Raw genomic sequence first — 24,260 nt, 5'->3', positions numbered from 1 at the left:
ATAAAGGGCAACGACTTATGGGTACAGCCAGACCTAAAATTGTGGTTGGTCATGGTGACCCACTGTGTCCATGAGGCCTTGACCTTTTTGCAGCACTGCTGCTCTAACTGGTTGTGCCTATTTTCTTGCATCTGGCCTGACAGAGCCTCATAAATGTGAGTGTTGGAGCACCCACTCCGCTCAAACTGACACAGCATTTCTGCCTCAACCCATAGTGCCCTGAGATCATGCAGCAGTTGGGGTCCTAGGTGGAGGAGGCAGGTGTTCAGATGTGTGTGGTCACAGGCCTGGGCAAGATCAAGAATGCCATGCTGGGTCCTGCACTGGCTCTCTGGGCCCCCACATGGCTGTGCCTGTGTCATCAGTCCTGGGCAGCTGCCTGCAGCAGCCAGCATGTGGGCATGGCAAGTGACCTGCAGCCGTATAGCAGAGGCAATGCCCCAGGTAGCACTGGCCCTGCTGCCTGGAAGTTGCCTACAGGTGGCCCTGGGGGGCTGACAGGCCTGGCCAGAAGCAGCAGCAGCTTGCAGCACCCTTCAGCACCCTGCAGCTGTATACAGCAGTGCAGTGCCAAGCAGAGACACTGGGATGCTGGCAGGCAGACACAGGTAGCCCATGGGTTGCTCAGAGGGGCACACAGGGCCTGCAGTGTGCTCAGGATCCCTGGTGAGTGTGCCCTGGTGCTCAAAATATCTGCAGGCTTTTACAGCCTCCAGACAGGGGCTGCCATAGAGACAGCCTAGTCCTGAGCCAGGAGAGGCTCCTAGCCTGCAGCCGTAGGGCTGGTTTCAAGTCGGTCCCCTAGTTGCTGGGCAGACCCGGGAGCAAACTTGCTCCCAGGTCATGTTTACATGTATGTTACTACACATTAACTAATCCTGCTTAAATTTGCTACTTGTATTTGCAAGTAGCAAAATTAAGTGGGGTTAAGGTTTTTTAACTGCATATTAAGTGCACACATGTGTAGGCACACATGCTTACTGTTCAGTAAACTACACTAATGCACAGTACCACATGTTGTGTATATGCTCCCATTATTATGACTATGATATTGAGCCTCTTCCCATTTTCAGGAATAACAAGCACCAATGGGAGCACACAGTGCTCTTTTGGAAGCAGAAACAAGTTCTAGTACTGGACACACTTTTATCCACTCCTCCAAAATTCCCAAGGCATCTTTCCTTCATCTATGCTGTCTGGGCAGAATGACTGAGGGAAATTCCAGTTACCTAACCTGATTCTAGTACTCTAGTACTGGACTCGAGTACCTACCCTGACGCTAGTACTCAAACAATCTTTTACATGAAAACAAAACTTAACCCTTGGTATTACTATTCCTTTTCAAGTTCAAAGGAAGTATGTGCAAGTTTATCTGCTGCATGTTAAATTGTATGTTATGTCTGAATACTAGTACCATCAGTGATTGATATATGCAATTTGTTTATTAGATAAAGGTAAAAATTACAAGATGGAGATTTTATTTTCTCTCTATAACTTGTAGCAAGACAGTAAGGGCTCATTTTGCATATGGTTAACTATGAATAATTATTCCTAGCATATTCATTTTTGTGTACCTCATAAAGTGCTCATGGAAAAGAACAATGAAACCATTAACTAACAATTAAGCCATAAGGCAAGACAAATTACTCCAAGTTGTCTGTACTGTAAAGCAAAATACTCTGATGGTGACTCACTGCTAGTTTCAGGAAGTGGATGACTCAGATAGCTGCACCCACATGCCCACACACACACTACACACACATACACATAGTAATTGGAAACAGCTACTGAAAAAGAGACCTAGCAAAATGTCTCTGTCATTTTGCTTCTATTTCAGCACTTACTGCAAGTAGGAACAGCAGGCATCTAGAGATATAGTAAAGCACTACTGCTCTGAGGAAAAGTGGAAAAGTACTCAAAATGTTAAAAGAGCAAAAGAAACTTAACAGCCTTGATAAAATGCCTGGGCATGCCTTGCCAAATACTCCCAGTCCACTAGTTCCCATTTCTACGGTCCCATAGTAAAAGCTCCTCCATTGTTTCATTAATCAGAAAATGTCAGGAGTGTACACAGACTCTGAGTCTATTGTCTTCCCAGCTTAATAGGATAATACAAAAGTATGTAGTTTAGGAATACACCAAATACACATTTTTTTTCAGTTTTTAAAAATCAAAATGGAATCTAATTAGCTATGTTAATTAACAGACAATAAAAGTAGTCATGGGAGAGGTTTATAAACAAGTTTTGGCTACCTTTAAATAAGATTAGCTCCGTGCTTGGAGTAGTAGGCTACATTTCCACATGTAGGGACATGCACTTGCAGTGTCACAAAGAGCAGTGACACAAATTTGTGCCACTACTTATTGCTGTTGCACACATCCTTGCACATGCACTGTGATGTGGGGCAAAATACTCTGATTCAGGCAAAATGTCCATTCCCCACTTCTCCCAGTGTGCTGGAGGAGCTGGGGCAGATCTGGAGGAGGGAAGACACTCTGGCTGGAAACCAAAGCACGTGCCTGGATGACCCAGCCTCTAGTTGTTCTAGTTCATGGTCCTGGAGCGTGCAGCGTGTTGGGGTTTTTTGCTGCCATTTTTTTTTTTTTACACCAGGAATTCCTGGTATCAAATTTTGGCATCGTGCTGCAAATTTCCAGCACAGTACATGGTTGCACATGCACCATGTGCAGTTTGCGGGGCCTGCAAACTGCATGTGCACACTCATCTGGGCATGCCCATGAAGGCCACAGAGTATAGGACAGTATTAAACGATTTTCACACAAAATAACAAAAACAGCAACAGACAGAACATGGCTGTCACCCTTAGCGAGCCCCTCTAATTGCTTAACCTCAACATGAGAATAGTACATAAGTTTAATACCACTTATAATTATCGAGGAGAAAATGGAGAACTTCACATTAGGGCAATTCCCTATTACATAGTACTAGTACTAGAATTTGCCTTTAGACACAACCTTGAGCAAGAGGCAGTATATGTTTCATATGAAATGTGTTGTGTAAAACTGACAGGACCTCATGTTTCCAAAATAAAATTGTTCTTTATTAAGAAGTTATTTGAAACACACACACACACACACACACACACACACACACACACAAAGAAATATATAAGAAATGTTTGTATTAACCACAATTTAGCTAGCATTCAAGTCATATATACAAAGCTTGACTTTCAGCCTTCTCCAAATTCTTCGGTGAAATCTGTGTTCTTCCTTTGATTCAGCAGCTTACTAGCAGGGTAGGCAGGCAGTGTATGTCTGACAGGTATTTCTGATATATAATCCCCTCCTTGCTTCCTCTTTGTTCTAGAGGAGATAGTATTTGAGTGTTGGCTTTAGCAACAAAATACAACTACTATGCTGACTAGTACATTGAAGATAAGGCTTTGGCTGCAGTCATTCTATATCCAAGCCTTGCAAGCAGATTGTATAACTTGTGTATGTAATCTATTCTACTGCTTAACTGTTCTAATAGTAAAGCAGGGGTTTTTTTGGTTGTTGTTATTTTTTTCTCTGGATAGATAATCTAATTCAGCTCTGCCACAATTTAAAGTCATTGCTATGGTTGTTGCTCCATCAGCCGGGAGGCCGTTGGGTGTTCAGTTGCCCTTGTGATGACATTAGTTCTGGATTTTCCTGTTTTGGATTTCTACATAGCAGGGTGGGCCATGAGCAAGCGATCATCTTCCACCAAACCCAATTAAGTTCATCATCTCAGAATTTCACCTCAATAGCCACAAAGCACATGTTCATCTCAATATCTCTTTTTTGCCAAGAAAAATTACAACATGTTCCAACTCTGTCCTACTAGGTGTGACACTCGACCTTAACTTTTTGTAATCATCTTCGAAAAATAGCTGTCAAGATTAAGAGTCAGGTGAACAAAGTGCAAAAACTCGCTGGAACGAGCTGTGATGCCACTGCAGGAGTACTTCGCACCTCTGCTATGGCACTGGTCTCCTCAATGGCCAAGTCATGTGCACCTGTCTGGGCTGCTACCAAATGCATGGATGTCCAGTTAAATTCTTCAATGCATGCTATCACCAGAACCCTGAAATCTAAACCAATTCAACGGTTACTGGTGCTGGCTAATATTGCTCCTCCAGACATTTGCCATGACGAAGCTAAATACAGAGAGGTCGTCCGCATGAATGACAACCCAGACCTCCCCATCCATAGAGATTTAAAGAACCTCCCAGCTCACTGCTTGGTCTCCTGGTAATCTTTGTGGACACATGCACAAGCCCTTGTAGGACATGACAATGCAGCAGCTTGGAGGAAAGTGTGGAAGGAAACCACCATTCAGAATAAACATTTAATTTCTGACCCAATAATAAAGCTTCCTGGTTTTGACCTTCCATGAAAAGCATGGAAGGTTCTAAATTGGATGCAAGCCAGGCATGGCCACTGCAGTCACTTGGGGCAGTATTCTCTGAATCTCATGGTAAGGTACAGCTTAACCTTTCAGCATCACACACAATGCTAATGCAATGCCATGTACTCAAGTCAATAACCATGTTCGTGTTGTGATGGACACTGGTGATTTTAGCTCTGTATTGAATGATGCTGTGATTAACACCTCAGTATCATGCAAGAAACAAGAAGTAAAATCCTGGCCCAATTTAAGTTATTGTAAGTTTTGTCTGACTTCGATGGAACCAGGATTTCATCCCAGGTATGCAGATTCTGAAAAGATTTTACAATGCTTCCTGGCTTTATAGGCTAGCTTCCAGGAAGACTCACGTGCTCCATCCCAACTGCTACATCAAATAAATCTATATAGTAAGAATTTGGACTGCATAGGAAGCCTCTAGGAAAGAAGGGTGGTTACACTAATCCTCCGTTGATTTGTATAACCACAAATAGAAATAAACCGAAATAAACCAGTTCCCAAACTGCAAGAAAGTTCAGCAAACAGTTTTAAAAGGTAGATGGCACATTCTATAAATACAGCTACTATATTTTTCAGCCCACCTCCATCTTAATGTTTAAGTGTTTTCTCCTCATTTCAAATGTGAAATATCAGATCTTTGCAGCCTCCCAGAAACATATTTTGCATCAGGATTAGTTTTCCAGGCATCTTGATTCATATGATGAATAACATTTGTTTGTGCTGCCAACTAATAATAGAAATCTCATGTTTCATATTCTAAGTCTTATTCCAGCCTGAAACAGTTGAAGGACATTATTACTTGAAAGAAAGCATTACAGAGAACACAGCCTGAATTATTTATGAGAAAATTTAAAGGGCTAGAGTGTATTTACATTTGGAAGAGACAAACATACCTTGAATTTTCGTATTTGTTGCAATTTGTCTGTTATAAAGTCTCACGAAAGCATTTAATTCAGATCTGGAGATGCCTCTGAACTTCTGCAAAGGAAAGAAGTTTGGATGTGATATTTCATATCTGACCCATCTGTATACTAAACCAACCCTTTCAGACTGCTTAACATAGTGGCTGTTATTAACTGATAGGGGTATTTCTTTTTAATATAGTCACTATGACAAGGACTATACAAAGAGGAAAACAAGGCTCTAAAGTCTAATGCTTACATTTGTCTGATTAAGAACAAAGTATGTTGTTAATGACAAAAGACACCAGGGCTGCATCTGATGAGCATAGATGTTTGGTTCTCTGGGGACAAGTAGCAGCAGCGTGCTTTGGGCCACAGCTACTTGTCCCCGGGGAAACCCCATGCCGCAAGCACTTCAGTATGTGGCAAGTTACCCCAGGGGCAGTAAGGGAGACCTGGGCCAGCACTGTGCTGGCCCCAGCAGCATTACCTGGGATCTTGGGGGCCTCCCCAGGCTGCAGCAGCAGTGATCCTGTTGGGCAGAGCCTGGCTGGCACCTGCAGCATGGCATCAGGTGGCCTGGCTCTACTTTTCAGTGGTGTACACTGACCATGCATGCACTGCTCAAGTTTGTTGGATTTTTTTTCCTGCAGGTCAAAAAAACCTACAGGAAAAAACACCAACAGAGTAGAGCATGCATGGGCAGTGCACCTTTGCAATGCAGAGAACATCTGACTGTTCAGTATGTGGCGCTACAGATGTGTTTGCGGTGCCACATACCTCACAGTTGCACCCCAGTGGATGCACCCCAGTGGACAAAACAACATCCAATCTCAGGGCATTAACCTTTTAAGATATACCTATAACTGATTATTAATTAAATTATTTTAAGTGGCAATGCTAAGTATTGTTCAAAAGATAAGGACTAGCAAGAGTAGGATAAGACTATGCCAGAGGAAGTGGTTTTAGGGTATTAGAATACACCACTAACTAAACTGTATGTTTATATAGTAGTTACCATAGTAGAATCTTGGTTCCTAATTTGGCCCTTGATTGTTAGTGAAATAATAATAATAGAAACACTGGTTCAAATACTTTTTTATTTTGCTCCATTACATCTGTTCATGGTGCTTTTCTATCATATGACATTTATGCTTTGATGTCTTTAGATTTTATTACCATATTTACTTGCAGATCACATATACATTTTTCTCCCAAATATCAGCCCTCCCAAATTGGGGTGTGTGTATTATATGGGGAGCTGGTTTTCTTTACCAGAACAGAAGCATAATGATGCTGTGATGCAAAATGGCTGTCAGTGGTAACCCTTTCACAGCTGCTCTCTGCTTGCTGGCTGAGAGAGAAGCTGGTAGCCACTTTGCAACACAGCTTCTCCATGTAAAAAGCCAGCTCTAGGCCATGACTGGAAGAATGTAGGGGAAAAAAGATTTTGCTTTTCAAAAACAAGGTGTCTAGGTTATTTGAAGGTGTGCACCATGCAAGAAAATATTGTAAACTGCACCTGGGGTGAGGAGGAACCATAATGTATTTGTTTTTCATTTTCCCTGAAATGCCTAATGTAGGAAATGTTTGCAAGTTTTTGGTTAAAAAAAAAATAAAAATTCTTCATTTATTTGGTTTTTGGAAGGGAGTGCTTTGCTCCCCTTGCCTTTTTCTTCCTTTCATTTCCCCAACCTCTACCTTACCGTTTTCTTTTCCAAAGAAAAGAAAAAGGGAAAAACAAATCCTGATGACCTGTTGTTTTCATAACCAAAGATCCATCACATTTCACATTTAACAAGAGCCTATTTTTTATGAAAAAATAATTAAATATATTTTTATTAGTTCCAGTGTCTGTCTTTATTAATCACCTTTGTCATTCAGATGGGAAGGGAATGTACCTGAAATGAGCCATTGTTCTAACACAATCAGTCATGCAAGTTTTAGTCATGTACTAACTTGTAAGTAGGCTTCAATTTGGAAAGAAATGGTGATGAATCTGCTGTATAGGTCCACTAATTCCAAGCACTCCTCTTTCAGGATACAGTCTTTAAGACAAATTCCACCTTCATTTCCCTAGGGCACCAGGGCTGACCTCAGTATCACACCAACTATACAGGAATCCTGAGTCATTCTTCTTGACTTGCATGGGGACACAAATGCATGGGAACAGTACACTTGGCAGTTCTCCATAAATGTTGTTTAAGGAAGGACAGGTACTTGCCTTTTCCAGTGCCTGGTACTGGATAATGATATAACTATAAGGGAGAATTCATGTTTGAACCATTCCAAGATAGTGTGCTATAAGAACGTAGTCAGTTATCAGATCCATTATGCTGTGATCCCAGTGAATGATTTTGGGATTGAAAAAACTGTAGAATACCCTAATCTATTGCCGGTAGCACAAAGGGTAAGAAAGAAAAGGTACAAAGCCTCTGTGTATGCTCTTCCTTCAAAGCATAGTAGTAATACAAGGCAACACCGTAATTTAAATATAATACCAGTTTGATACACTAAAGCATCAACATTAGCAAAACCCATTTTGGGTAAGTCTGTGTGAAATCTGAGTCTGAAATCACATGAAAAAATTATTTTCAATACCTCCTGGTTTCATCAGGTCTGGAAATGTGGCAAGAATATCCTATTTCACATTCTTTCAACTGCAATGAAGAAGTACAAATGTACTCTTCTAAACCTCAAAGCAGTTTTGAGTTTGATTTGAGAGTTAAATTTTGTGCTGATTGTTGGAATTCAGTCTCTGATACTTTAAATGTCTTCTTTTTTGTTAGTTTGCAGTATATCCTTTTATTTTTTATTTTTGTCAGTCAAACTGCCTATTACCTGTTGCTGTTTAGGCAGGATGAAAGCCGCACACCTAGGTGATGGGTTACACATAATTATTACCTTCCTTGGGGCTAGATTGGGATTTTCTCTTCACACTTACATACGGTAGTCATTCCCATTCCCTCCCCCCGCAGCCCATCCAACTCTTGCATGGTACACCCAAAGACTGGACACAAATACTGTTTACTCCTCCTACTCTCTGGGCACATCTACACGTGCATATCAATGGGCAGCAATAAAGTCCAGCACATACCGCATCAGATTTTATTGCTCCTGCGCACCATGTTTACACATTGCAGGATGTTGAGCTGTGTTAGAGCAGCCCTGGCTGGCCAGGAGCTCCAGGGCTGCACAGGGACTGTCTGGGGCACTAGGTTGCTTTAGTGTGGGACTATCCAGTAGGCAGCCCCTGCACTGAAGCACCTTTGTGCCCCAGCCAGCTCTGTCAGTGTCTATATGTGTGTTGCTGTGCATGAAAAAACTTCAGCAGAATAATATTTGTATTTACAAGTACTAACCTGCTGCAGATTTTATTAATTTCCTGAGGCCCAATAGGGCTGTAGGTGTAGACACCGGAGGCAACTCCACATTTACTGTAGGGATCTACATGTCTCATGTAGATGCTCTGGCTATGGTCAGATCTGGCTACCTGGATGGAGGCAGATACATGGCTCCATTTCCTATCCTGCAGCCAGGGGATGACGGTTTAGGAACATAAGGCTGTAGAAAAGAATCCACATCATCTAATAGATGGGGGCAACTTTCCTGTTAGATACTCCATTTCTTAAGCTGCTCCCTCAAAGGCAGTACAGCCACTCAGAACATTTTATAAAGGACAGAGACAGTTTGCAAACAGTTTATAAAGGACAGAGATGCACACATATTCAGGATCACATTTCTCACAGAACAACCACTCTCTCTATGTGACCTATCCTTGTGCTCAAAAGAAATCTACCTAAAACTAGTCCTGTGTGAAGCTTTGGGTGCTGAGTCGATTCGGAGGAGATTCAGCCCGATTCAGAGGCCGAATCTTTGAATCCAAACTGAATCAGGGGACCAGTTAAAAGGTCTGAATCAATTTGAAGCTCTCTGAATTGATTCAGAAAAGATTCAGAGAGCTTCAGAGATTTGGGCAGTCCCCACTGGCTGCGACAGGGAGCTGGACCCAGACTTGGTGCTGGTAAGTAGGGGGCCAGGGAGGAGGGCTGGAGGAGTGGGGAGGGGACCATGGGGGCACCCTTGCCAGGCTCCATCCCCTGCCTGCTCCCCCAGCTCCCCTGAATGCCCCCCGAGTCCCACCCACTGTCTCAGCACCGCCACCCCTCCCCGCATGGCTGCCCTACCCGGCCCCAGCTCCTGGCCCTTTGGAAAACAACAAAAAACTTGCCAGCTCCTGCAATAGCCACCAGGGCTTCTGGGGGCTTGTAACAGAGCCCCCTGCATAGCGTGGGGCAGCAGGGGACAGTGCGGGGCAGTGGAGATCACCCCCCCCACCAGGCAGGAACTGGTGAATAAGGACTTTTTTTTTTTTTTTAAAGAGTCGGGAGCTGGGGCATGTGGGGAAGCCATGGGGCGGGGGATGGGAGAGCAGGCAGGGGTGGGGGTGCTCATGACAGAGCCCGCCATGCAGCAAGAGGCAGCAGGGGGTAGCAGGGATCAATCCCCTGCCTGGCAGTAGCCGGTGAGTGGGGGCTTTCTTTTCAAAGATCCGGGAGCTGGGTTCAGGCAGGGTTGGGAGAGTGGGTGGGGGATGGGGCCTATGTGATTTGGAGATCTGGCTGATTCGGCAGCATCTGAATCTCCAAATCAGATTCCACCAAATCGATGCAGGTCAGTGATTTGAATCACTGAATCAAATCATTGTCCCCCGAATCGGCCGAAATTGAATCCAAAATGAATACTAGCCACTTTGCACAGTCCTACCTAACACCTGTTAAAAGGCAAATTTAGAAACAAAATTCATAAGCTGGCTGAACTTTAAGATCCAAGGACTAAACATTGATATTGGTTTTATGATACACTATATTTTACCCAAATGTTACATTCTTTTCACACAGCAAAGGTGAGACTGGCCTTCATTCCTTTTGATAGGTTAGGAACCAGCTTCATTTCTTCTTCAAACAGTGTATCTACTATTCCTGAGAATTTCTCTCAGCCCCTCCCTTCTGCTGTGTTTCACTATGCTATGTCTGGCTTCCTGTGATTAGAGACCTGATGAAGAATGTCTTTCATGTAAAAGTTTGTTTAACTTTATCCCAACTCCATTTTGATCCAATAAAAAATATCAGAAAACTTTGCCTCCTTAATAATTTTGAATTTTTGCCAAATCTGCTACATACTGAGTTTCACTTGATCATTAAAACTAAGCCTCCTAAAAAACCCCAGGCATTTCTGTCCTTCAGCTACGGAGGGAAACATTTATGAAAAAATACCATTCATTGAATTAAAGTTGCCCTGACCCCTGCCTGAACAAGAAACCTGATCTCCATCAAAAACCCTTCTTACTTTCCACTGGAAACAGTATCCTGTAGCCTAGCAAGAAGTACAACAGTCTGACATAGTAGGCTTAACTTTTATAAGCGTGGAACCATTGTTGTTGGTCTGCAAATTTTTTACTATGGATGAAGGTAAACTTGCTTTAGTGTATTTTGTTATGAAAACCAGTAAAATGTTTGCTCAGGAAAATAATAGGACACAGCTTATTAGTAGTAGAAGGGCCATGTTAGACAAATGGGATTATTTTAAATATTTGATGGGAGGCAAATATGTGAACTATAAGTGTGAAGCTTAAAAAGAGTAACTACATGCTGTAAGCTTCTTGGAAAATGTATCTACAAAGAGATGCCAAGAAAAGTAGGACATTAATTTCCTATCTATTTTAAATAATGTACAGAAAGAGTTATGTTTTTGAGGTGGCAAAAAATTGTACTATATAATGTTTCAACTGATAAAGGGTTAAAGGACTGGCACACCTAATAGTGTTGTAGAACTGGCTTGCTAAACTAAAAATATTAGTGTTTTAGCCTTTTGAAAATGTCTTGGTAACTCATAACTTTACTATTGGAAGAGGCATGGTTGTGTGTAGTTTTCTGAAAAGTTTAAACCATGGAATAATCTTGCTCTTACTTGAAATTTCTCAGAACAAAGCCTCTTCTTGATCTGCAAATATTTTATAACCTTTTATAAATAGAAAGCACTGTGAACCGTCTTCCTTCAGTCAATACTGCAATCTGTTTCTCAGCATCTAAGAAAGAAATGAGCCAGCTCTATTAAAGCATGGGATAACAATTATAAAATGCTAACATCGGTGAAAGTTTTTAGAAAAGCCAGCAGAAGAGTAAACATCCTGCAATTTACAGAGGCAAAAGTCCAGTTAAAAACTGTTTGATTTAGAAATGTGTAAACCTCTAATACGGGTGGCAACAATTTACTTCTATGCACGTCCAATCCATGGCCAAATTTACTCTCAGACAGATACCTCCATAAATTATTTCAAAGAACTGAGCAGGATTCATACTTCTCCATTAGGATAGGAGGTTATGATAATATATGACTATTCCATAATAGCACTGTGTTAAGATCTCTCACCAGGAACTAGGAGACTTTGGCTGTGTACAGACATTTGAAGAGGTTAAGAGTTAAGGTTAAATTAAAAATGGCCATCCCATCTACTTTAGTTAACCCAGGTGTGGACCTTATACTAATTAGATGGATATGTTCAGGACAGTTAGATGGGTCTAAAAATGGCCAACCCAATCTAAGTTAACTGTACCGCCAATGTAGTCTAACTTAGCTCAGGTCCAGCAAAACTGACCTGACTGAACTGTACAGTCCCCAGAGCAGCCCCAGAGCTGGGAAAGCCCAGTTGCTGGCCCCAGGCCCAGCCCCAACCCCCACTCCAGTGTATCAAACCATTGTCCTGCAAGCCACACCTGGTGCTGTTTTTATCAGCATTTGCTGATGCCAAAAGGTGAAGAAGTTGGTGTGGGGGGAGTGGCAGAAAGGATCAGGGGGTAGTTCATGTGGGGGGGGGGCATTGTTTGTCTTGGGTGGGGGAGATCTGTGGGATAAAAATAGCCCCTGGTCCCAAGGGGGAGAGACCTCTTGCACTCCTGAAGCCCCCCACCCCCACAGACCCCGTGAGTCTCCCAGATTCTAGTAAATCCTCCCTGACCCCACCAACCCCCCTGCGGTCCCTACCTGCCCCCCCCCCCAATCTTTCCTGAAGACCCCTGGTACCCCTGAAGACTGCTTGCACCCTGAACCAGTCCCTCCATCCCAATTTACATTAGACCAAGTTGTCATATTTAACATGATCTAACTTACGACTAACCCACCCAAATGTCTGTACTCAGCCCTTGTTTCTGATGGATTCAAACCCATCTCCCAGGAAGCTGCTATAATCATCAGGCCAAAGGCTATTCTGTGAGAGCAGTACCTTCCTGCTACCTTTGGTACTTTCCTGGGAATGGGACATTTGATGTAGAACCATCTGCAGGCTGAGGGCAAAAGGAACCTCAATTTACCACTCCTTGAATGAGTGCTCTAACCATTAGGTGATCTATATGGCACCTTCTCTTTCTCCTTCAGCAGCTTTTATAAGTAGCTGCAACAGTATTTTTGAGGTGTCTGGTGTGAGTTATACATCTGACCTCTAGTGAGCACCTTAGGAGACTTATGGATTCATCTTCCTGAAACGGATTTAGGTAGCTAAGTCCTAAGTGTTATTATATCTAGCCCTAATTGTTGGAGGAGTTAGTGCACAGCAGTTAGTAAATTAACATGAGATTAACAAGTGTTATGAATTTCTGTACAGTTGAATTCCCTTACTCTCTAATCTATGGACAAATCCCAGGAAAAAGAGTGCATTTTTGGCCTACTTCTGATTCTCACAAACGTATGAGGAAAGAATCAGGCCCACCTACTATTATCATCATGATATAATTCTGTACTCTGTTACTGTAGCTGCAGAACAACCAGGGTGCTAAGAAGCTGATGCACAAAAATGATCACAGTAGGGTGCAGGGCCTGGGGTAAAGCAGCCTGTGCAGGGCCCCCCCTCCCTGTCCCACGGCACAGTTATGCTGGGGAATGAAAGCCCCGGCACACTGGATGCAGCAGGATGGGTGGCAGCCAGAAATTCCAGCCAGACCAAGCAAAGAGCCATCCAACCTGCCAGGCAGGTGGGTGGGCTAAATGGCAGCCACAGCCTCTCCTCCTGGCTCTGCGGGTCCTCCCAAAGCACGGGGCTTGGGGTGGTTGTCCCAATTTGCATCCCTTCAGAGATGACCCAGGTGATGCAGTTCTGTTTTACAACAGTATAAGGATAAATACCAATTTCTTAAGGTAAACAAGGTTATTTGGGTAAATCCAATATTGTTTATTAGATCAACTCAAATAGTTGGAAAAAATTCTTTTTAGCAAGCTTTTGGACATAAGCACCCTTCAATAAGCTGGGGAATTATCTGCAGATGGTCCCTGATCTTCTTGGAGTGGCAAAACAGCCAAAGGCCAGTATGTATGCAAGAAAGCCAGTCAGTTAAAATGTAAATTGAAAAAAGAACTGGTCAGTAGGTGAGAGATGGCAGGGGTGGGGGGTGGGGGAGGGGGATGATTTTGAAAGCCTACACAAGGGTTGATATCTCTTCAGAAGCACCTCTGTTTACAAACAGCTCTGCTTTATGTATCATGCATTCCTTGCATGTTCCCTCTTTAGGAGATCTAGTATTTGTTTCTTCTCTAGGTTTTCTGTTTCTACTGCTTGTTTCTTGCAAGAAACTTGATCTCCTCTTTGTGACACCAATCCTTGGCAAGGCAGATCATTTTCTTATCACAGGATTCTGACTGCAGTAAAGGGAAAGGAGGAAGTAGGAGTATAGCCTTGTTATGTTAGCTTTTTTACAATATAATAATACTTTTACTAGACTTCCCTTTCTTTAGAATAACTTTTGATATAAAATCTAAAACATTAACAATAACATCAAAAAGAGGGAAATTCTATTGGGTTTAAGAATAATCATCAGAGAAAACTGACTAGTAAGTTTTAGTGCCCCATTTTCAGGGGGCTGATGATCAGCACTTTGAATATCCAGTTCCTTTAAAGTGTTTCATGTAAGGCCGCAGAATTGATGCATCCAAAATCTCTAGTAACTTAAAAAAATTGGGACCTTATTTATGCAAACATTCAGGGAGGGGCTTTAAAATAAAATTAGAAGGTCAAATTCCAAGAGATCCTCTCATGGGTGTAGCACAGGGAGAAAGCATGAGGTCTCCATATGTGCAACTACACCAGAGCCTACATCATAGCAGGACTATTCACTCCTGCCCCACCCTAGGGAGCAGGTGATTGGAAAGGGTGGGGATGGGAGAGGAGGAAGAGGCATGGCCCTTTTCCTCTCTGCGCCAGCCTGCAGAGCTCGTCTGATGAACCATGGAAAACAACCTGCTACATCCTAATAGATGGTTTAAATAATAAATACACTATAACTCTCCACAGTTCTATAAATAAAATGCAGCTTTTAAAATGAGAGGTAGACACATACCTAACCTATTTAGAAGCCACTGCGCTACTAAATATGCCAAATATTGCAGAGTTTGGTGCTCATAATAATAACACTCAAATGCATTAAATTATGTTCGTATACTCAGGAAACTGAACCATAGAGAAATAGTTACAAGAAGCTGGATTTAGTAAATACTACTTATTTATTATTGCTAAGTAAGATAATATTTACCCTGTTTGCTAACAAGGATGTAATGAGGATTAAGTATCAACTTCTAGTAGAGTGTTTTGAATACTGCAAAATACTATACTGATCTTATTTCACATTATAACAATGGAACTGGTCTTTTCTCTCCCCAAGTAACTTTGCAATGTAATTTCCAATGAGAGGTGGATATGCATTTTCTTTCCTTGATACAACGATTATGCAGTTTATGGCCTGAACATATATGAGTTTAATTTCATTCCCTGGAGCAAAGTACTAAATGCATAACATTGCCAAAGGGCAGTGAGAAATAATATGTCTTTGATACAATTCGGCAAAAATAATGATTTGTAGTCTTAACTATTGACTTGTATAAAAATAGGCTAACTATATTTCTAACTTTTGTATACTTTCTATAACTTTATATATAAATGTAGGATTATTTTAAACCTAAATGAATATTACTATTACAGGGATAAGTCAGTCTATTCTAATAGCATGTAGCTTTATCATAAAACTGCTCAAGGGTTAGGAGGGAATTGTTAAGACTAATAAGTTTAACGACATTGTTAGTTGCGAACTCTGTTAGGCAATGCTATTGGGAAAGGCTGTTGCTCAAGGCTGAGGAACCAAGGGACTAGTGAGAAAGAAATGTGGTTTGACCTGTGTGAAAAAGTATATATGAAAAACAATGGTGACACTTGCCTGCAAACTTCTGTTATATATTAAGTGTCTTTCATCTGGAGATCAGTTTATGATAATGTAGGCAATTAATTAAATGTAAAGGGTTATCAAAAAGTTGTCTAATGACTTTAAGCCTAAGTATGATAATCAAAACTGGAGGCTGAATTGATTCAATTTTCACAGGTTAGTCTAAACTGCATAGATTGAACTGAGAAGTAAGTGAACAAACATCAACTTTTGATTCCAGAAATGCAGCCGCATGCTTACAGTGGCTGAGGCCAGAAGCTGGGGGGTGGGGAGGGCAGGGGTGGGACACATCACCCTGATCAGCTGGAGTAGAAAGCTTGGGCAAAGGCTAGCACACCTACCCAGTGAGAAGGGATTTGCGGGGGGAGGTGCAAAGCATCGTGGGAAGCTGGGGGACTGTAACTTAACTTGCATCTGCAGGGGATCTAGGATTAGTTCAATAAATCTATTTAACCTAAATCAGTTAAGTCTGATACTACATCCATCAAAGTTTTTCTTAAACTGGTTTTGGCCATTTTGAATCTGGTCAATGTTATGCGTTGAACTTCTGTTGTGTTATAGATCTGACCTAGTTTCGGTCATTTGTATCAGATTGTATGTAATTTCTGGCCCTAGCCTAAATATATAATAGAAAGAGAAAAAAGGATAGCAGTTTACAGTCCTTTGTTCACAAAGAGAATGAGGTGTTAAACAAATATACAACCTCAGATTTCAAGGGCTTGTCAGAACCACAAGGCACAGCAGACTTCTGTCTTAATTCACCAAGCTTGGGTCTCAGAGAATGATTGAATGTCACTTTGAACAGCTCCATATTATGCTTGCTTAGCTTATTTTCCATATGAAATACAGAGATGCATCACAGCTATACTAGGTTCTCTTCTCCACAGACAAGAACTGCAGGTGCTACTCTATCCATTTAAAGAGGTTTTCTTCCCTCCCATCCCGCAACTTCCAAACCACTTCACATCAGCAGAACTAGATAACATGAATGGAGAGAACAGGTTGAATGAGCCACCATTGCTAAAAGTGGTGCATTGACCAAGAGTTACGTTACTAGGTTTCTGAAAGAATACTAATACATGCCACTGCATGACAGCTATTGGTAATTACTGTCTTGATGATCACTGTGGAATGCTTTTTATCTAAGACATTTTAGAGACAAATGCCTTACTATTCTGTCTGTTATTCTAATGTATTAATATTGGGTTACACCTCAGTCAAACCTTTTTCCTTGTTCTGTGGTCAGACCACCACTCACGTGCACATTCTCTATCACAGCTAAATTAGTAGTATTGTCCTATGTGTAAAAAAAAAAGAACCTCTTGGAATTTAGTGCTTTAATTTCATAGAATGCCCCTTGCAAGTAATATTAAATAGGACTGCCCTGGTGGTATTTTTTAGATACTATGCTACATCTCTATCTACTATTTTGCTCTACACACTGAAGGTTCCTAATCTTATTTTATAAAAAAAAACAAAACAGTATAAATTGAAATAAGAATCTGTTACTTTTTTCACACAGTATTGTATCTTGCATCTGAAGAAAATATTCCTTTAGCATCACGATCCTGGGTAGGGAAGAAGAAAAGAAATTCTGTCTTTCCTGCCAGTGAAAACCAAAGCAAAACAGGTAACATTAATTTCCTTTATTTCCAGACAATTAAGTGGAAAAATAGGCCATAAAGAATGTTTGCAACCAACATTTTAGCAAGGTTTTTACTATATAGAAAGCCTTTTCTGCAGTGTAGGCTGTATCAATACAACATTTATGAAAATACGGTCAAGAAAAGAATAACACCTGGAAGGAATTAATGTTGCAGTCCTGCTCAGTCAAAACTTTTGAATGTTAGTAGTTTAGCTGTGATGGCTGTTTTCTCTAATTATGGACAAGTGAAGTCACTGCAGGGAAACCTCTATTATGCTTGGGTGGGGAAAACTCCACAAACTGAGAAGCTTGTTAAATGTGCTTTTCCCTTTGTTGAACAATAAGCGGTTGAAGAACCAGAATACGTCTTGACTTAAAATTACTTTTCATGACATTGAAGATACAATCTAGTCTCAAGTCTAGTCAGTCTGGAGCAAGTGGGATTTTCTGCTGCTATGGAGTTCCAGATGCAAGTGGACAAATTCTCTGCTGCTGGTGTAGGAGACAAGGCATAATGGAAAGAAAGAGGGCATCACCAAGATGATCTACTGACAGTTTCAAATTCAGCCTGTATCTAAGGTCTCCTAGATATGTGTGTGGAGTCTGCTCCGACATGCTGGAAATCCAGCATGTTGAAGGAGACACAATTAAATTAGTCTGCTGGAGCATGGAAATTGATACGCTCCAGCAGCCTTCTACCTAACGTGTATCAGTGTCACTGTGCGTCTCTGCAGTAAAAAAATGGTGGCGGAGCACTTAGAAATACAACATGTTCAATGAGCTTTAGTTCAAAGCACCCCACCACCATTTTTTCAGCACAGGAATGCATGGCAACGCTGATACATATGATGCATGGGCACTTTTAATTAGCGTGGCTCACTAAAGTGTCAGCACTGTGTCCTGCAGCACATGTAAAAATCCCCTAAAACTGTTGGTATTGGGGTAGCAGGCAGCTAAGGTTAGGAAACTATTACAGCTAGTGATGTTATTTTTTGCTATCAATTGATCCTTTTGGGATTATACCAAAATCCACCTAAATCATAACCATGCTGTGTTCATTGGTGTGCCAGTCTGTGCCTTGTGACGGGGCTCTGAGCAACTTTTAGTCAAAAAAGCCAGTCACACAAAAGGTTCTGGTCCTATGTAAACAATGATCTCTTAATCTGTGAGTAAAGCTGCATTCCTAAATTTAAAACTATACTTGCTGTGACTGGCCAAACTAGGTGGGTCTCTACTAACCGGTAGTTTTGGGGCAGAACATGAATATACTTGCAAGACATCAATAATAACAAATCAGTAACCCTAGAATCATAATCTTGTTTAGAATACATACATCCCTGAACTACTTTGACAGTTAACCTGAGACCTAATGTTTCCATAATCTCAAGTTGCAGAAATTGATCCCTAACAGGGATCAGGTTAACTGCAGGAAGTTGGGGGCATTTTGTCTGTCTTAAAAAACATAAGCTGCCATGACTTTCAGTGACAGTGACAGGAAAATTTCCTTTGGCCTCAAGTATTTTGCAACCTTTGCTTCCTATAGCTGAAATAGTGTACCACATTGATAAAAGAGTGAAGTTGATATTTGCATCATTTCTTCTCCTTGTTACTTTCAAATGCAGAAAACAAAAATTCCATATTACTTTGCATCTGTGATATACTGTATACCAGCAAAGTCATCATTTTAGTATAAGATTCTAAATATGACTCGTCTGTTTGCCCTTAATGCACCTGAGAAATCAGCCTTTAATATGGGTGAACCTTAAAAGGTCATTTGCACAGCTGTCTTTAAGATCAGATTGCAGCAAAGACTCAAACTCTGAACTCAAAGGCTGTTTCCAGACAGGTGCAGACATTTGGTTCTCCGGGGACAAGAAGCACCAGCACTCCTTGTGATGCTGCTCCTTGTCCCTGGGGAACGCCCATGCCACACTCCTTCTGGCACGTGGCAGGTTACCCTGAGTGGTGTAGGGGATGTTGGGCCAGCAACTGTGCTGACCCCAGCAGCCTTACCTCAGATCCTGGGGGCTGGGGAAGCTGTAGCCACAGCACTCCTGCAGCTGGGAGCCTGGCCAGCGGCCAAAGAATAGCTCTGGTGAGCCAGGCTCCAGTTTTGGGTGCCTCATGCTGCAGCCATGTATGTCACAAGGCTTTTTTCCCATGTGGGTTTATTTGACCCCAGGGTCTCCCAGGATCACAACCCTCCCCCTCCCCCCACACCATGCTGCAAGGTAGCAGTGCAGGAAATGCCTGGATGTGCAACACAGGCATGCTTATCTGGACATGGCGAAAGTGTTCAGTTTCAAGTATTTGATAAAGAATCAGTTTGGCTTTTCTTTTATTCCAAACTTTCAAGGCAACACTTGTCTTGCTTGCTTGCTTAACATTACCAAAAACAGTTAGTTAAAAGAAATATTTCCAAAGAGTCTGTTCCTTTATTTGTTTAAGTAAAGGAATCACTAGAAATAATTTAAAAGACCATAATTTTAGTTTCTTAAAGTCTTCATAATGAGAATATTCAACAATTCAACAAGCATTTTCAACTCAGAGAAATAGTTTTTCACACTGAACTTTTTCTTGTTTTTTGACAAATATCCTTTTATGATAGGTGAAAATAATTCACTTAAATATTTCACTTGAAGCCAATGGAAAAAAAAATCACCATAATTATTATTTGTATCTCTTTCAAATTAACTGAATGCAGTAAAATTATTTTGGAGTCTTTCATACAAAAATAAGCAAAATGTAAATGTGTGCAAAAACATTTTTATTAGAAATCTTTCCTCACTGGAGAAGAGACAAAAGCTGCTTATAGGTGTAAAAATAATTTTAAAAACCCAGCATTTCACTTTAAGCTCAGCATGTCCTGAGACCAATGCATGCCCAAAAGAGGCATCACATTAGTTGGACCCAGGTCACCCAAAGTCTGTATAGATCAGATGTTTCAGCGGGGCTTTTTGGTGCTTTTATCTGATAGCTGATTCAATCAGCTGATTCAATCAGCTGTTAGATAAAAGCGACAAAAAAGCCATGCTGAAGCATGTGACCTATATAGATGCTGCAGAGCTGGGTTGAACTAACATGCTGCTTCTTCCAGTAAGGGGCTGTTTTGTTTAGTTTTTTTTCCACGTCTCTCAGCAGCCAAAGATATTATTTCTGTATTCTTCCAGGCCATATCATATCTGCAAGCAGTAGCCTACAGTCTAAATCAATAACTCTATTATCCTGTACCAGGACAGAGATAAAACTAATTCCAAGTCTCACTAAAGTTAGTGGACCTTTTATCATTTCCTTTAGTGAGAGGAAAACTAGACCACTGCTGTTGATTTCATTGGGCACATCCAGACAAGTGCACACATGCAGTTTGCAGTGCCTCAAAGCTGTTTGAGGCACCACAAACATGTGTGTCTCAGGTGCACCCATTATCAGCACTGCTAATTTACATGAAGTACAGCCACAAAATTTGACACTAGGAGATCCCAGGGTCAAAAAACAATGCCACTAAAAAAGTGGCACAGTGTACATGGCAGCAGTGTGCACTGCCAGAAACAGAGCCTGGCCATCTAGAGCCATGCTTTGGCTGCCTGCCAGGCTCCATGTGCCTGGATCAGCACTGCTTCTGCCCTAGGGAGCGCCCAGGACCCCAGGCAAGACTGCTGGGGCAAGCACAGGTGCTGACCTCAACCTCCCCTGCCCTCCCTTGGGCAATTTGTTGCACACCAAGGTGCATGTGCATGGGCATGCCCACGGGCACAAAGCAGCAGCACAAATATGTGGTGGGGCAGGTAAACATTGAATGTGTGCACTCAGCTGGACATGCCCACTGAGTGCAAGATAAACAGAGTGCATATTTTCATCACACACTTCTCACAAAAGGACATGCTTATGATATGTGAGGTAAAACATTGAATTGCGCTAATCAGAACAACACTAATCCTCATTTATTATTCATCATTTGCAACTGAAATGCTTGTCTTGCATTTAAGGAAAACAAGTAAAAATAACGTGTATGTTTGATTCTTGTAGAGATGTGGGCATCACTAAAATCCATATTCATGGTTCATTTGGCATAAGAAAAGTTTTACAGCTTGTCTTGTGGCTGATGGCTATTCAGAGTTCTTATGAGTTCTTTTGCTGAGCATTTGAATCTTTATACAGTCTTGAGTAACTGTATTTTATTATTTTTTGAGTGATGAAGAATAGATAATCCATTAACCTTTGTAACCAATACTCTCCAATGTTTTGACCTCTGACGGTGTGAAAAATGCCATTCTTTACCTCTCAAAAAGAGGAGTAGTCTAGCTAGAATGGCCTGTGAGGAAGTTCTTTTTTTTTCCTTTTATTGGAATTTTCCACAAAGTACATTGGGATTGTTCATTTAAAAAAAAAAGGCAAACCTAAACAATATCATGCATGTGTAATTAAATGGGCGCCTGACCGATTTAATGGGTGCCTGACCCATGGCTTCACTCTGCAAGATTCCCTTTATAGGATGACACATTTAACCAATCATAGTATCATAGTATCATAGTAGCTAGGGTCAGGAGGGACCTGAACAGATCATCTAGTCTGAGCCCCTGCCACAGGCAGGAATGAATGCTGAGTTCACAAGACCCCAGACAGGTGATCATCTAATCTCCTCTTGAATTTGCACAAGGTACAGGCGACGACCACTTCCCTGGGAAGTTGGTTTCAGATTTTGGCCACCCTAACTGTAAAATATTGCCTTCTGATCTCTAACCTAAACCTATTCTCCATTAGCTTATTACCATTGTTCCTCATCACCCCAGGGGAGAAAAGGGCTCTACCTATTTGCTGTTGATCTCCCCTGATGAGTTTGTAGGCAGCCACCAGGTCCCCCCTCAGCCTCCTCTCGCAGAGGCTGAACAGGTTCAGGTACTTCAGTCTCTCCTCGTAGGGCCTGTCCTGCTGCCCTCTCACCAAGTGGGTGGCCCTCTTCTGAACCCTCTCCAGGCTGGCCACATCCCTTTTGAAGTGTGGTGCCCAGCGCTGGATGCAGTACTCCAACTGTGGCCCGACCAAAGTCGCATAGAGGGGGAATATCACCTCTGGATTGGCTTGAGATGCACCTTTGGATGCATGACAAGGTATGGCTGTCCTTGCTGGCTGCGGTCTGGCATTGAACATGATCTCCCCTGCAGGCCCCCCACAGATGTGCTCTTTGATGATTCTCTTCAAGATCTTCTCAAGCACCGAGGTGAGGCTTATGGGCCTATAGTTACTTGGGTCCTCCTTCCTCCCTTTCTTGAAAATTGGGACCACATTAGCCAGTTTTCAATCCCCCAGCACCTGGCCAGATGACCACGAATGCTCATACAGCTGGGCCAAGGGCTCTGCGATGACCCCTGCCAGCTCCCTCAACACCATTGGGTGGAGGGCATCTGGACCTGCAGATTTAAAAATGTCTAGCCTTTCTAGAAGATCCCTAACTACATCTGCACTGACTGAAGGCCTGACAGAGCTATCCCCAAGATTGTCCCTACCTGTGGTAGGTGGGATATCCTGGTCCCTGTTCAAGAAAACAGAGGCAAAGAAACTGTTAAAAATATCAGCTTTCTTGTCTGGCGTAGCCCCCAGATTACCGTTTGCGTCTTGCAGGGGCCCTACATTGCCTGGTGCCCTCTTCTTGCTCCCAATGTACTTGAAAAAGGACATTTTGTTGTCCTTAATCCTGGATGCTAGCCTGAGTTCCATCTCTGCCTTGGCCTTCCTAATAGCCCTCCTATACTCACGGGCCGAGGAGGAGTACTCCTCCTTGGTGATATCTCCTCCCTTCCACTGGTTGTACGCAATGTTACATCTCATCCATTTTATTCTCATTTACCCCCAGGTTGGGGCCAGAGATGGAGAAAAGGAAACTGGGCAGGTAATGCAGATGTTTTCTGTTGCTTTGCATTTTTAATTATGGAATAATTGTGCTATGTGTGTATGTTAGGGTACGTGCAGATGTTATACTTACATCAATTTAACTAGGCTTAGGTTGATCTAAGCACCAATCTGTACAGATCTTTGGGGAGATTCAATTGGGCAAAAAATGGCTGGCTCAAGGAGGTGAACTAAGTTAGATCAGGAACAGGTTAACCTGATCTAACAAACATCTGTACATGCTTGAAGAGCATCCCCAGGGGTGGGAAAGCCCAGTCCTTAACCTCAGCCTTTGGGCTGTACTCTTTCTAATCCCCACAACCTGAATTTCTACCTGCATTCATTGTGGTATTTGAATTGGTTATTACTTAAATGAGCACTAGAGTGAGCACAATTAGAAAGTTCTCATCTCTTGATGATTAAGACTACCTATTTTACTAGCATTCATATTATAGCTAGTGTGGAGGAAGTCATTATCACCTTGCCTACAGGTACTTTTAACTACATCTGCTGTAGTTCAAATTTGTCAGAATATATGTTCTATTTTGCTGTGTGTGAACTGATTTGCCATTTTTATCTATATCTTTTAGAATATTTAATCATAGCAGCAACGAGGTGCTTTAGAGGAGGTATAAGAAGTGAAATTCTGAACTTTGCCTTTTCCTTCACTGAAATGGGAAGAGATAAAAAGTACCATGAAAATGAAGGTTTCTCTTCAAGAAAGAATAGTCCTTTCTGTGATATTTGCTTGGTAAAACAGCATCTCCTCCTGACTCACTTCAAAGTTGCTACCTTTCTCAATACATGAACAATATTCTGAACACAAGAGACATTGAAGAGCTATGGACCCAACAGAGATCATACTGGCAGTACAGGTCCTGTGTCTTAGCATGCATCAGAAAGAGATGCTGTCCCTTAAGGGCTGCTTTACTGTATCAGAAAGAACAGAAATCATGGGAAGGGAAAGCAGTTTAATGGGAAGAATGTGCTTTGTGATGATGCTACAAGACAAACCTCAGAAATGTTGCTGTCTAACCCCAGGAAAAAGGATCCTAGAAGCTTATTGTAATCAATAAGAAGCCACACAGAAGTAGTAGAGTGATAGGGAAGCTTTGTGGATACCTGTCTCTGCTGCTATACCTAAAGCCTTT

The 24,260-nt window shown here is 41.9% G+C and overlaps 1 protein-coding gene across 1 annotated transcript in view; it reads left to right on the top strand.

Annotated features, from left to right (window-relative positions):
• Positions 1–10,777: 10,777 nt before the first annotated feature.
• LOC112550333 (centrosome-associated protein CEP250-like) overlaps positions 10,778–24,260 on the top strand; it is an 84,029-nt gene continuing 70,546 nt past the window's right edge. Inside the window, exons 1-2 of the mRNA XM_025204459.1 lie at positions 10,778–10,787; positions 17,101–17,208. Coding sequence (XP_025060244.1) covers positions 10,778–10,787; positions 17,101–17,208 — 118 coding nt within the window. The remainder of the gene's footprint in view (positions 10,788–17,100; positions 17,209–24,260) is intronic.

This window comes from Alligator sinensis, unplaced genomic scaffold (genome assembly GCF_000455745.1).
Source record: "Alligator sinensis unplaced genomic scaffold, ASM45574v1 scaffold308_2, whole genome shotgun sequence".
NCBI lineage: Eukaryota > Metazoa > Chordata > Crocodylia > Alligatoridae > Alligator > Alligator sinensis.
This window is presented reverse-complemented; position numbering and strand designations above follow the sequence as displayed.